Source organism: Carassius gibelio, chromosome B2 (assembly GCF_023724105.1).
Source record: "Carassius gibelio isolate Cgi1373 ecotype wild population from Czech Republic chromosome B2, carGib1.2-hapl.c, whole genome shotgun sequence".
Lineage (NCBI taxonomy): Eukaryota > Metazoa > Chordata > Actinopteri > Cypriniformes > Cyprinidae > Carassius > Carassius gibelio.
In genome coordinates, this window is record NC_068397.1 from 16,974,388 (window position 1) to 16,989,347 (window position 14,960).

Consider the following 14,960-nt stretch of genomic DNA (forward strand, 5'->3'; position numbering starts at 1 on the left):
CGCGCCATACTTTTGAGGTCATTTTACTTTGTTGACAGTTTCCAATCCCGCACGGAGAACGCTGAACGCGCCTCTTTAAATGGTTTTGTGGTGCTGGTTGTTGTATTTTAAAGCACAATTGCAATGTTTTCAACTGACATTATTGTATTTAAAATAAAATTATCCGAAATGTGGAGCGCGTGTGACTGCGCCGCACATTAAGTGAACTACATCGGCGCTGCTGCACCAAAACACAGTTGCTCACATTAATTTGATCCTGCTGGATTCTGTCCTAGAAAATGTCAGATTTTTAAAAATCCGGCATACAGCGCATTAGATCGTGACAGTGCATGCGTGCAGACGAGGATGAGCGAGCGCGGCTTTGGCTAGATTTATTTGGAGGTTATTGCTCATGTCTCATTCGGCACAAATCAAAATGTTTCCATATTCGCAATGTATTTGAATGTTAAACTATTATTTATAATGTAAACTAGGCTTGTACTTAACACGCATTCGCATATCGACGGAAAAGATGATCCTCTTCATATGAGCAAAAACATCCTTGGAACAGCAGAGAGGACCGGTATACTACGGTCTATTTAAACTGACCAGTGTAACCTTTTAAATGTTTAGTTGACTATTTTATTTTGATAATGAACAGACTGCGATGTAAGTTTGAATCGCTAGAATATACGTGTGCAGCAGGCTCCAGCGCGATCGAAACAGCTGAGACAGAAGAAAAATATATATATTTTCCGCAAAATTGTTTACTTTCATTTGTGCACACTCACAATAAAAACAGAAGATTTGTGCTCTTGTAAAATAAAGCAAACAAACAGAATGCGTTGTCATCCTTTTTGTTTTGTTTTTTTGTGAACTTATGGAGCGCCCACACTTCTGTTTTAAATCCGTTAATCTTAATTATTTAAGTCGGATATATTTCGCATAGCCTATTTAAAAAAAAAAAAAAAAAACATGAAAACAAATTGTTATTTTTATGTTGGGCCTATTACTAAGTAGGCTATAAATTTTCCTTAAAGCATCCCATTTTGTCCCAGGGCTTAGAACCTGTGCCCTAGTCAGGTCCATGCAGAAACTTGTGAACGATGCTCGGCGTCACCGTTTAGTGACAGCAGTGAATGCTCCAGGAAAGTGTCGGTCACAGCGCCTATTAATCGCTGTTTTGAATCCAGCAATTATTTATTTAGAAATTATAAGATCTGATTATGACAAGTGTGGTATAAAAGCTTTGTTTATTAGAGGAATAATAGGTTAACTGGAAAATGTTAGATCGCGACCATGCTTTTGGACCCCATAGTCTTCATTTACGCGGCTTTGTTCTGGTTTGCCGGTTGGTCACGAATTTCCACAAATTCAGTATATTTAGGCATTGTTTCTTTTCCTAAATCTTCATAGTCTAACCCTCTAATTTCCCAGGTTTATTTTATTATCTTTCGCTTTTAATAACTGTTTTCGCATCTCTTACTGTGGTAAACATGGGAAGGGAAATTAAAGATTTCATGAATTAAGAATTCGTTCGATTTATTAATTTGTTCCCTTATTTCACTTAAATCATGGGTTATTTAGGGAACAAAATTAATGAAACATGGACAATTGCCACATTTATAATTCGTAGGAATGAATTAACAAGTTGTAGGAATGAATAGACTACCTGTCCTGTCACTGTGTCCCGCAGCCCTGCAAAGCGCACGATATAAAACGGTTATCTGATGAAATGATTAATAACTACATTTCTATTGCATTTAATGTTGAAGAACTTTTATGTTGTTTCTATTTTAATGTACTTTAAAGTTTAAATCACATTAAAAGCTTAATTTGTACATTGTGAATGAATGATGATGCTTTTATATATCGTCACTGCACTCACAGCCGCTCGCACGTGTTGAGTGCGCATGAGCCGCACGCAGCCCAACATTGAATCGGTTAACCGACCATCGGTAGCCTTAATCGATTGCATCTCTTATCGACAATTAATCGATCATCGATTAATCGTTGACATCCCTAATATATATATATAATGTCAGTATTAATGTGAATATATATTAATGTATATTATAATTCACATTAATACTGACATGAAAACTCTCTTACAAACAATACATAAAATGCTACTGTGTTGTATAAACACTACAATATAAATTATATTTTGTGTTACAATAATGTAAAATGTCACAATGCAATAATCTTTGATAGTACAAAATGGTGTTTCATTTTTATTGCACAAACTGAACTTTCTTATTTTCTTCTTTCATTTTTGTAAATGAAAGATGAACCTGACATGTCATTGACAGGCTTTCTGAGATTCACTCATAAATTCGCCGAACAAAAAAAAATTGCTGTAAGGCAGTGAGACTTGTTTTCAGAAAATATATCTTTAAAAAGTGTCAACTTTATGCTTTGGCGCATTTGTTACAAGTATAGACACCTCAATGCATTTATTAATTTTTTTATTTCGTCAGCCGCCATGTGTTTTGCAGTCAAAGGCATATACTCACAGGACTCTGACATCACAGTACTGTCACACATTCACAGCCTCTGTAGGTCACACTGACTTTCAAACTGATTCACTCATGCTATCTTTTGCCTCTCTCTCTCTCTCTCTCTCTCTCTCTCTCTCTCTCTCTCTTTTCTTATGCTCCTGAAAGCCGCATTCTCATGAAACGCATACTATGTAGAGAGAAAATCAAATGTGAAGCATGAAAAATTCTTTTATGGTGCCACTGTGGTTCAAAGCTTGGATTAAGGGTGCAATTTTATATGAAGTTTATGATTTATAAGGAATTAACTCGCTGACTAAATTTGCACTTTTTGTGAACATAATCAACACTTTTATTGACAACTGTTGCTTTTGCACTAACTCAGAGAAATGAATAAAGGCATACAAAGTTGTTTTAAAGAGGTCTATTTTAAGCCCTAGTCAAAGATATTTCTCCCTTCTCAGTACAGTATTACAGCGAGTGTTTGGTTTTCTGTGTGTTCTGGTTTGCCATTCTTTCTCTGCATAATGGTGACCTAGATAGAAAATATGCATTGTGGTTATTCATTCCAGCTTATTCTGTTGTTTCCCTGTGATTTTCTGCCTAACAGATTTAGCCTTTGTGTGTTAAACTTTCCTCTTTGCTGCTGTACGGTTTGAATGGAGGCCAAATAAAAAGCTAAACTACAGTATATTTCAATTGTCTGTCTACAGAAGTTGTTATGTCAGTCATCCTAATGTTCGGCTTCGGTGGTCTAATGCTCTGAATCTCCTTTGCAGGTTCTGGCAGGGTGAATATACGGTGGCCGTAAGCATCAACGACTATCTGGACGTGTACTGTCCGTACTATGAGACGCCCCAGCCTCACAGCCGCATGGAGCGCTACATCCTCTTCATGGTCAACCATGATGGTTACCTCAGCTGTGAGCACCGCATGAGGGGCTTCAAGCGGTGGGAGTGTAACCGGCCCCAGAGTCCTGATGGACCCCTGCGCTTCTCTGAGAAGTTTCAGCTCTTCACCCCCTTCTCGCTTGGTTTTGAGTTTCGACCTGGACACGAGTACTATTATATATGTAAGTGTTTAGTGCTGTTTTAGCAGTGAAGTGGTGAACTTTTGAAATGAGCAGCCAGATATGTCTAGTTTCTAGTTTCAGGTTTACTGAAATTTAAAGAACTGAATGTTGTTCACTGATACCACTTTTTTAAATGGATACATTTATGTGACTTTTAAAGGGGTCATAGGATGCCTATTTTCCACAAGTTTATTTGATTCTTTAGGGTCTTAATGAAAAGTCTGTAACATAGTTTGGTTCAAATTTCTCAGTGGTAGTGTAAAAAAAACTAGGGCCGGGACTCGATTAAAAAAATTAATCTAATTAATTAGAGGCTTTGTAATTAATTAATCGAAATTAATCGCATTTTAATCGCATAAAAATATTTGACCTGAGAACAGTGAGAAGTAATTTTTTTCACATGGATTTATAGTATACCATTGAATAATGACTGAATACATAAGCTTAAGCAACAAAATAGTTTATTATTGTTCAACCAAGTCTAGCAGACCAGTGCAATTTTTGCCATGAAGTGTAGCAATAGCATATTTAGAAACAATTTAGAAATAGAAAATTTCAGAAATTCAGGAAGCTTATAGGTGCTGGAACCTTCTGTAAAGTGTTTTTTTTTTTTTTTTTTTTTTTAAGTAAAACACAATACTGTCAATTACATTCAGGAAATTGGAAACACTGATTATTAGAAAACATCTCTCTGTTGCTTCAGAGGCCATAACATACTAAGTCCAACTCTCAATAACCTTGGCCAAAACAATAAAGATTCCAACATAAACTGTTGCACCAACAAAATAATACATAGTTCAACATAAAGTGTAAAGTCCACGCTAGCTGCTATATGTTTTGCGCTGAGGTGATCCTTGAGGCTCGATGTGCTGCTGCAGTGATATGCGAACGCTAGTTGGTGCTTCAGTATAATCGGTCCGCCGAAACGCATCCAGTGAGAAACGTTCCACGGTGCAAAAATAAGTTATAAAAAATGCGGGAATTTTTTTTTCTGTAATTAATTAATCTTAGTTAACGCGTTATTTTTTGTGTAATTAATTAATCTCAATTAACGCGTTAAAGTCCCGGCCCTAAAAAAAACATTTTTTTACCCTGTCAAAAACAGCTCTTTTCAGAGCAAGCAGTTTTGTAGCATTTTTCTTTAAATGTTAATGAGCTCTGCTGACCCCGCCCCTCTCTTCCAGCCGCTCTCTGGGGGACTATTTACTTAAGCTGCATTCAGCATGAAACTTGCTAATTAGCACATTATTAAAGGACATTTGCAAATATTCATTAAATAAAACCTTACATTCACTTCTTCTGTTGGTGAAGCTGGATCATGAATGATCGCTAATGTTTTTTCATATCCCCTACTACCCCAATATTTTTTGTATTTTTTATATTATTCAAAATTATGTATAATTATTTTAATATTAGTATATATTATCATTGTTTTCATTTTTTCAGTTTTTATATTTTTCGTTTTTAATTACATTTTTAAGTTACTTTCTTATAAGCTTACGAGTTTTTGACATTTCCAAATAGTTTTAAATACATGTTATTTACTTTATTTCAGTTTTAGTTATTTCATACTTTTATAAATACTTTTGTTTTAATTCAATATTTATTTTATTTCATTTAGTTACATTTCTAAAAAAAATATATAGTTTTAATTTTATTTAATTATAACAACACTGCCACATATTTTCATGTTTTTCATTACAGTGGGAACACTGGTTCTTTAAAGAAAAAACTGTTATTATTATTATTATTATTATTATTATTATTATTTAGTCATCTTCTGGCCCGCTTGGAGGCTTGGAGTGCCCCTGAACTCTGCTGAGTATCACTGTTCTGAAGGTTGATGTTTTTTCAACAATAAATTCAAGCTTCATTTGATGTAAACTCAGTTCTGAAGTCAAAGGGATATTGAACTTCATTCTATGTTTAATGTTATGCTATTATAAACTTTACTTGATATTGATTGTAGGTTATGAATTAAAGTTAATTACTACAAGAAAACATAGGCATATTTTGTGTAGTAATTATTGGCTACAACTAGCTGCTATTCATTTATAGTCACCTTTTTTGGACCACTAGTCAGCAAATACTTGGTAAACAGGATTAATGACAGTCACAGAAACAGAGGTACATCTTTAATTAAATCAATCTAATTGATTGCTATACGTAATTACAATTTCATTTTGATTAGCACATGAGTTGTTTACTTTGTAATTAGTTCATTTCCACCAGATTGACCCATTCAAGTGGATTTGTGGACCGGCTGTGAACATGACAGACAGGCATTATCACACTGACAGGGTCAAGCAGCCAATCACAGAGACTTTCTGTGACTTTTCAGACTCCACGTTCAGGATCTCTGAGAGCACAATGAGCTCCAGGAAAGCAAAAGAGACGCTGCCTCACTCTGAAACTTCCTCCGCTGATGGACCTCAGAAAAATGAGACCTTACGCACAGTTTTAGCTTCTATTTCGTACTATTTGTTTTGCTCCTTCTGCCATTTGAATTTCTTTCTTGCATCCTCAAACAAAACGCCCCAAAAATAGTTTGTGTTAATCTCAAAAGCTTTAGCATTTCCTAAATGAGAAACATCCAACAACTCATTCCCATTAACCTCACAAAGCTTTAAACTGGTGGGTTCAAATGGGAAACTTGTCCTTCAAGCGTTTGTCCTACTGTCCTCCAGTGAAGACAATTTGGTGTGGCTAAACCAAATTAAAAATAGACATTAAACAAAAAGCATCTCTTTTTTTCATGTCAAGCGCCTAGCTGTTTAAATAAGATAACATGAAAGACTTGTATCAGGAAGATGCTGGGAGAAAACAGGGAGAGGCAAGCAAATCAATAATTTATATGGTAATTAGAATTCCTGACATGGGCGGCTGTGGCGTGGGCAGATGTGGCTGAGCCGAGAGCCACCTGTGTACAGTACAGAGAGCCCGGTGACTTTGAGCTCTCGCTGGCTTTGTGTCGCAGAGATGCACTGTCCATCAGCAGCCATCCCCCATCTGCACAGTGGCCGGATGGGCCTTCCTTTCTCCCATGGAGATTGCCAGAGATCCTACATGGTTTTCATTTGACTGCTGATTATTCCCTGATTGACAGCTCAGACTGAAAGGGAGCGAACCAGGCACGGAGGGGGTGTTGTTCTGAGTCAACATCCCCTCCACCCAAACCCCCCTAAATCAGCAGGGCGTAGCGCTGCTTATCATACACGACGCAGTGTTGTCTCCGCACACAGGAGAGAGAGAGAGAGAAAGAGCGAGAGATGCCAAAGAGAGCAGAAAAAAGTTCAAAGATACTCTTCAACTCTGTGTTTCTGCTCCTGTCCTCCCAAACTGATTTTTATGCAAGCTCCCAGCCTGGTCCTGCATTGTGAAGGCTTTTGTTTCAAGGCTGGAAAAGGCCTTCGGACACCCCCCGACTCTATTCAGACCCCCAGCCACTCCCTGAGAGGATTGTTTGGATACCGGCCGCTCTATGGGCGACACGGTCCCTAAGGGGATTGATGCCTTTTCGACAGGGTCGGTGGGGTCAGCGATGAGAGATGGATCTGAAAGGTTATCACTGGGAAGTGGGGGCTGATCTCAATTGTCTGCTGGTAAAAGAACACGTCCATCAGACCTGGTCAGACTTAACCCCCGGACTTCCATCTCTCCGCTTGTATTGATCAGCTGTGATGACATCTTGACAGGCGTCTTCTACACAGCAGCCGGCGGTTGAGGTTGGGTGCTCTCCAATGAACCCAGGATCCGGTGTGTTGAACATGCCACAAGAATACACAATGACCTGGGATGGGTGCTGGGGTGCTGGGGCGCTGGGGGAGGGTTGTTCAGGTTGACAATGACAAACTCTAGACAAGAGTTGGATTTATATATATATATATATATATATATATATATATATATTTATTTATTTACACATTTTAATTACATTTTCGCTGTGATATAACAAAAAAAATGCACTCTGTATAAAAGTCAGTAGTTTATTTTCTTTCTATCACACATATTTATATATCTATTTTATATTTATTCTTATATATATATATATATATATATATATATATATATATATATATATATATATATATATATATATATATATATATATATATATATATATATATATATATATATATATTTTTTTTTTTTTTTTTTTTTTTTTTTTTTTTTTACAATATTGTAAAGATACAAACATAAAAGTTTGGGGTTAGTAAGTTTTTTTAATTTAGTTTTTAAAAGAAGTCTATCACCAAGGATGCCTTTATTTGCACAAAATACAGATTTTTTTATTTATTTTTATTTAATTACAATTGTATGTACAATGTTTTCGAATATATATTTTTAAATGTGTTCCTGTGATGGCAAAGCTGAATTTTCAGCATCATTACTCATTAGTGTCACATGATTGTTCAGAAATCAATATAATATGCTGATTTACTGCTCAAGAAACATTTCTTATTATTATCAACATTGAAAATGGTTGTCTTAATATTTTTGTTTAAACCATGATACTTATTAGTCAGGATAATTTATGAATAGAAAGTTTTTAAATTGTAAATAACATATATTGTCACTTTTGTTCAATTTAATGCATCATAGCTGAATAAAATTATTAAATTAAAAAAGTCTTACTTACCCCAAACCTGTTTAATATATTTAACTTTATAGAAAACTTATATTGGTTTTATGTATAGAACTTTCAAGCCTTTATTCAGATAAAATAATATGGAGATGAGGAAGATAGAGGGGGTCTTTGCCAGCATAAAATGAAGCCCTCTGTTCTTGACCAGTCCCACTGCAAAAAGCTTGAGAGGGACATTGAAATGTTTCTTTGTGGACATTTGACTGCAGTCAGGTCTCCCCTTCCTTCTCACCAGACCCTTATAAGGAAATAAGCAGTAGAGTTGTTGTGTCTGTAGAGCACAGATGAATGAAGTAATCTGTCAGAAAGCTGGTGTCTGGGGAGCAGAGATGAACGGTGTTGCTGATGTTCTGGTGGAGGCGACTCAATAGTGACTCTTTGCTCTCAGGTCACTGAGTGCTATGTGGGGTAATTTGCCATGGGAACACTGTGTCGCAGACCATTGTATGTGACGGCACCAAGCTTGTGAAGGTCAGAGCAATTTCCTCCGAATGAAGAAAATCTCAGACTTTGTTCCTGATTTGGTTGTCAAGGGGTCAAACTAACTACCAAGAGGATCTTAATCAGATTGATTCATTGGCTTGTTGAACGATTCTGTTTGTCACAAGCTCATTATTTCTCTTCAACTTCCTTTTCAACAGCCTCCCCTCATCCTAACCACGCTGGCAAGCCGTGTTTAAAGCTGAAGGTGTACGTGAAGCCTACAAGTAAGTCATACTCTAACTGTTTTGCCCTGCCGGCGCAGAAAATAATATCCTCGCATGTCTACATGCCAACCTTCTGTTAGACATAACAGGAATGCAAATAAGCAGTGTTTGACACATTTTCCAGGAACATTTTGTTAATGAGATATCATATTTATTTTTTAGCCGTGGGAATGTGTTCAAATGCAGTCTACATCCATCAAACCAGCAGCTGAGGTCTAACGGGAACTTTGAGAACTAGTGTGGATTATTTAAATTTACCTTCATCACTCACCAATGGAAACCTAAAGGGATAGTTCACCCAAAAAGACATTTCTGTCATAATTTACTCACACCCTTAATTGAGTTAAACCTGTATGAACGATGACAACGTGAACTATCTCTTAAATTGTTGAGGAAAGTCAAATTTGAAAAGGGTGTCAGGTAATATTATTATAAGTTATATTCATAGTTACATCCCTTCTTGTTTTACACATTTTAAAAATAACGGTGCAGAAAAAGAAATTTTACTTGTCACAGGGTTATTCATTATGCCAATGATGTAATCTCTGGTGCTCAGTTGCTAATTGGGATTTCTACCCAGCTACTGTTTACAATACAGTTGTGTTGTGGATAAATGTTTTATCTTGTAAGAAAACAAGTTAATAAATTACAATAGAAACAATTTGACTTAAATCCTTATATTGGAAAATACTGAACAATTGGCTGAATAACTCACTCAGAGAAGAAAATGAAAAATATTTGTGTTTGTTTAGTTTTTTACTGTGTGCCAATTTCTTCTTTTGAACATATGATATGTAAATTCTGCTTTATTCCCAAATCATACACTGTTCATAAGTTTAGGGTCAGTAAGTTTTTAAAATAAAAATGAATTGATACTGATCAAAAAATGAAAGTAAAGAAAAAATCAGTTTCAAATAAATGTTCTTTGGAACTTTATTTGTTAAAGAATCGTACAAAAATGTATCAGTTTCCATATAAAAAAACAACATAATAAGCTGCAGTACTGTTTTGAACACTGATAATAATACCATAATAATATTAAATTCTTGATAAGCAGCAAGAGCCTATTAGAATGATTTCTGAAGGATCATGTGACACTGAAGACTGAAGATAATTTTTTTCATCACAGGGATAAATAAAAAAATAAACCACTTTTTTAAATTGTAAAAATATTTCACAATATTATAGGTTTTACTATATGTTTGATAATAAATTCCTTCTTGGTAAGACTTCTTTCAAAAGAAATGGAAAAAACGAACAACCCCAAGTTTTTTAATAGTATTCTGGTCCCTTTGTCTAAAACAACATCGCTCCAAGTAGAAATCCAGTGTTTATTATAAATTGATCAGCACAGATACGTCAGGTCTGTGTAATCTATGAAAACGCTGTGTGAAATGTGAACCAGATCCTCCGCCTCAGTAATTAAACTCTAATTAGGTCAGTGCTGTGGGCCCGTGCTGCTTTGAGTAAAGGTATGCATTTCCTGGTGCTTCCTCTCGGCGTGCTGTCTCTCTGTGTTTGTGTGTTTCAGATGGTTCGGGCTACGAGTCTCCAGAGCCGTTCCTGACTGATCAGAGCCAGCGCTGCAGGGCAGACGGCCCGTGCCTAGCTGCGCTGATGTTGCTGCTGGCCTTTCTGCTGGCCCGCGTTTAAGAAGCTCCGCCGCTGCCCAGACAGCCTACCGCTCTCCCTCCATCTATACTCCCTCAGGGAAGCCCTCTCATCCAGACCCTCGGCTGCAGACTTCTTTTTAACCGAACGAGCTCCTCGCCACTGATCTGAGGACAAGAGACGTTCGCCCTGCTTTAGCGGCTGATGTAAAGCTGAACACCCGGAGTCTGTCGTGGAATGTGACCTTTTATATATATGCTGTCATGTAATCGAGGCTTGTATTCATTTGCCATTTAGTCACATTTCAGGGCATCGCGGTTTACAAAAGATTTCAGACACTTATTTGGATAGCTATAATGCCCCCCCACATAGTCTTTACAACCATACTCAGCCCAGAAATAAAGAGGATTTTCTCCTCCTAATAACAAATGACACCAAAGGACTCTCTTCAGAGGTTTAGTTTTATTTTCTGTTTGAAGGGAGAGAAGAAATGTGTTTTGTGGTAGCCAGCAGCTAGGGACTTAGTGTTAGACATTCACATGCATGTGAAACACTGTGAAACAGAGGAAAAACTGACCTTCTTACAATAGCGACGATATATTTTTATTAGCAAAAACCAGACAAACGTAGACCTGATTCTAGCCACTCTTCTGGTGTAAAGCTCAGCTTGTGGAGTTGGGATCAGACGCAGCCAAATGTCAGTGCTCACTCAAAACTGTGTGTTTGCTGGTGGGACAAGGACTCCCAATCTCTGAGATCGCTTTGGTGCAAACCCAAATGCCGCTTAATAAGACTCTGCATTGGTTTTTCTTTCCAGCTCTGTGGGACAGACAAGCAATGGAAGGCAGTGAGGATCTAGCCACTTTTAATTCACCGATGCACACACTGCAGGCATGGCTGAGAAGGAAATGGATTTTTTGTATTCTATTTCATGTTATTTTTGTAGCATTTAAAAGCAACATCAATTATTCATGTGATACGAGGAACGGTCTTGAGTGGCGATACAGTGTGTGAGTCAGCAGTCGGATGTATTCAGAAGGGCCCACTCTCTCACTCTTACTGTTGTTATTGTGGTCTTGTCAAACTGTATTCAGTATTTAAAGAGACAGAACGCATTTCTTTCCATCTGATTTGATTGTGTCCTCTTTTTCATGTGACGTTTTGTACAGTCAACATGTTCTGTCGAACTGAAGAAACATGCTGAAATGGAAAAATCTAAAATAAAGCATTTTTGTCTACGAGATGCACTGATGTAAGAAAAGAAGCATTGTCTGAAGCTGACAACTGACATTTTGGCTCATGTTTGTATAGCATAGATGCAAAAACATAAAATATTTGGAACGAGATGCAGACATCCGTGCTAAAGGCCTTTTGATTTTTTGCCCTTCTCAAAACTCTAAACAGCTAAGCTCTAAACACTTTTGTATTTTGCTGTGCACAAAATGCTTGAATTTCCTGATCTGTAAAGTTCATTGAATACAATGTCTAAAGGCTGATGATTTTTAAGTCATTTTATATCATTTATAACATTTATAAAAATTTTGAAAAGTCCAAAAAAAAAACTCATGATAATTTATTACCCTCTGGTAAGAACCTGATTAATCAAATTAATAAAAAGAGACATTAAAGACATTCACTTTTAAATAAATGCTGTATTTTTAGCTTTCTCTTCATCAAAGAATCTTGAAAATGTGACATAGTTCCCAAAAAAGATTAATCAGCTCAACTGTTTTCAACATTGATGTTAATAAGAAATGTAACTTCAACAAACAAACCAGCTTATTAGAATGATTTCTTATTAGAAGCTTATTAGAAGGATGGTGTGACATTGGAAAATGGAGTAATGCATGCTGGAAAAGCACAGCACAGGAATATATTATATTTTAAAATATATTTAAAGTAGAAAACGGTTATTTAAAAAAATATCCCACATTTATTTTTATCTTTGGTATTTTAGCCATTTATTTATACAAATATATGCTAAAATAAAATAGAATTTGTACAACCATTATAACTAGCAATACTAATAGTATACACACTCACCAGCCACTTTATTAGGTACACCTGTTCAATTGCTTGGTAACACAAATTGATAATCAGCCAATCACATGGCAGCAACTCAATGCATTTAGGCGTCTAGATGTGGTGAAGACAACTTGCTGAAGTTCAAACCGAGCATCAGAATGGGGAAGAAAGGGCATTTAAGTGACTTTGAACGTGGAATGTTTTGGTACCAGATGGGCTTGTCTTGAGTATTTCAAAAACTGCTGATATACTGGGATTGTCAGACACAACCATCTCTAGGGTTTACTGAGAATGGTCCGAAAAAAAAAATATCCAGTGAGCTACAGCGGCAGAAGACCACACCTAGTGCCACTCCTGTCAGCTAGGAACAGGAAACAGAGGCTACAAAATTGGCACACGCTCACCAAAGTTAGAAGACTGGAAAAACGTTGTCTGGTCTGATGAGTCTTGATTTCTGCTGCGACATTCAAATGTAAGATACAGAACTTGATCATGCCCATCCCTTTATGACTACAGCTTACCCATCTTCTGATGGCTTCTTCCAGCAGGATAATGCACCATGTCACAAAGCTCAAATCATCTCAGACTGGTTTCTTGAACATGACAATGAGTTCACTTTACTCAAATGGCCTCCACACTTCCCAGATCTCAATCCAATCCAACAATCCAGGGATGTGGTGGAACAGGAGATTCGCATAATGGATGTGCAGCAGACAAATCTGCAGCAACTGTGTGATGTTATCAAGTTAATATGGACCAAAATCTCTAAGAAATGTTTCCAACACCTTGTTAAATCTATGCCAAGAAGAATTTAGTCAGAAAAGCAAAAGTGGGTCCAACTTGGTACTAGCAAGGTGTACCTAATAAAGTTGTGTGTGTCATATATATATATATATATATATATATATATATATATATATATATATATAATATTTTTTCATAACAGTATTATTGCCCCTATATTTAGCCTATGATCATAAAGGCCTCCCACTATAGCAAGTGCCAGTGTAGCTCCATTCACAGTACATCTACATGAGAAAAACAACACATTTAAAAAAAAATGTTTTACACAGATTTTATACATTTATAAAAAATATTTTTTTTGCACTTTGAGGTAAGAAAATATTTTCCTTAGTGCTGGTATGCACAACGTATTTTGAATTTTTTCATCCATTGTCCTGAAATAGTACTAACCCCCAGAAATCTCCTACTTGCCTACCATGTAAAATGTGATGAAATCTAACATGTTTAATACTTTAGCAGCAGTTCTATAAATTATTTTTACAGCGGCATTTAAGATATGATTGCCATTTAATGTTGTGGTTTCGGATGCGAGACGGCTGAAATGAGTCATGGTCATACATGACTTGACATTCAGGCGAGTGTCTGCTGACATCAGCTCTGGGCTTTGGCCTGGATGCTCATCCAACTATTAGGTGAGGGATCAGTAGCCTGGCTAGGCTTAGAAAAGTGAATGTCCTATCTGAATATTTCATGCAATGTAGACTATGATAAAAAATACATGCACTAGGAAAGCACCAGTGTAGGAGACTTGGAGATGGCACTGCAGATGCAAACCAAACAGCCAGTTAGAGCAGGATATTAGTGACAATAAGGATGATCATTACAGGTGATAAAAAGGGAGTAAAAGATGTATGCCTTACATCTTCAGTCAGTGTCACAGCATGATGTGCCTTATGCTGTCATTTGTAAATATAATTTGACATAATTTTAATGTAGTAGACTCAATATAAGTAACAGCGCGTGTGTTGTATGCTGATTTACCAGTGAACAACAGATGTTTGCTGCCCCCTTGTGAATGAGAACTTTTAGCATGCTTGGTTTGTTGAGTATTTTGTCCATACTTCTAATGTCAAACCTATATAAAAAGCATATAGAGCTAATATCATATAAACTCTTTACTTTTGATACATATGTAAAATATATAAAGAGATAGTTCACCGAAAAATGAAAACTCAGTCATCATTTACTCGACCTCATGTCGTTCCAAATCTGTATGCATTCCTTTCTTCTGCTGAACTCAAAAGAAGACATTTTAAAGAATGTTGCTTACCAAACAGTTTTGGTTCCCATTGACTGACAGATATGTGTCATCATTTACTCATATAAGGGTGAAAAAATTACAGGTGACTGTTTCCCATTAACCAGTAGTATCTTCTGTCTGTGTGCTACATTCTGCCTTCCACAGTTCCCTGAGGTAAAACACAAACACTCACGTCTCAAGGCTCCTGAAAAGTCAGTACATGTTGAATCTGTTGGAGACATGAGCTTTTTGAAAGCAATAAAAACGCATCCAAACACATTTAGAGTCGAACATCTACAGAGAGCACACTTCAAAAGCTATTATGAAATGAAAAGGTTTGTGGGAAGAGCGGGAAATTCTGCGGAGAGATCACAGGAGA

General features: G+C 36.5%; 1 protein-coding gene across 1 annotated transcript in view; it reads left to right on the top strand.

Annotated features, from left to right (window-relative positions):
* The window catches only part of efna2a (ephrin-A2a), a 55,885-nt gene extending 44,130 nt beyond the window's left edge, over positions 1-11,755 (top strand). The window contains exons 2-4 of the mRNA XM_052547653.1: positions 3,257-3,549; positions 8,836-8,901; positions 10,436-11,755. Of these exons, the coding sequence (XP_052403613.1) occupies positions 3,257-3,549; positions 8,836-8,901; positions 10,436-10,554 (478 nt within the window). The 3' untranslated portion in view covers positions 10,555-11,755. The remainder of the gene's footprint in view (positions 1-3,256; positions 3,550-8,835; positions 8,902-10,435) is intronic.
* The last annotated feature ends 3,205 nt before the right edge of the window (positions 11,756-14,960 follow it).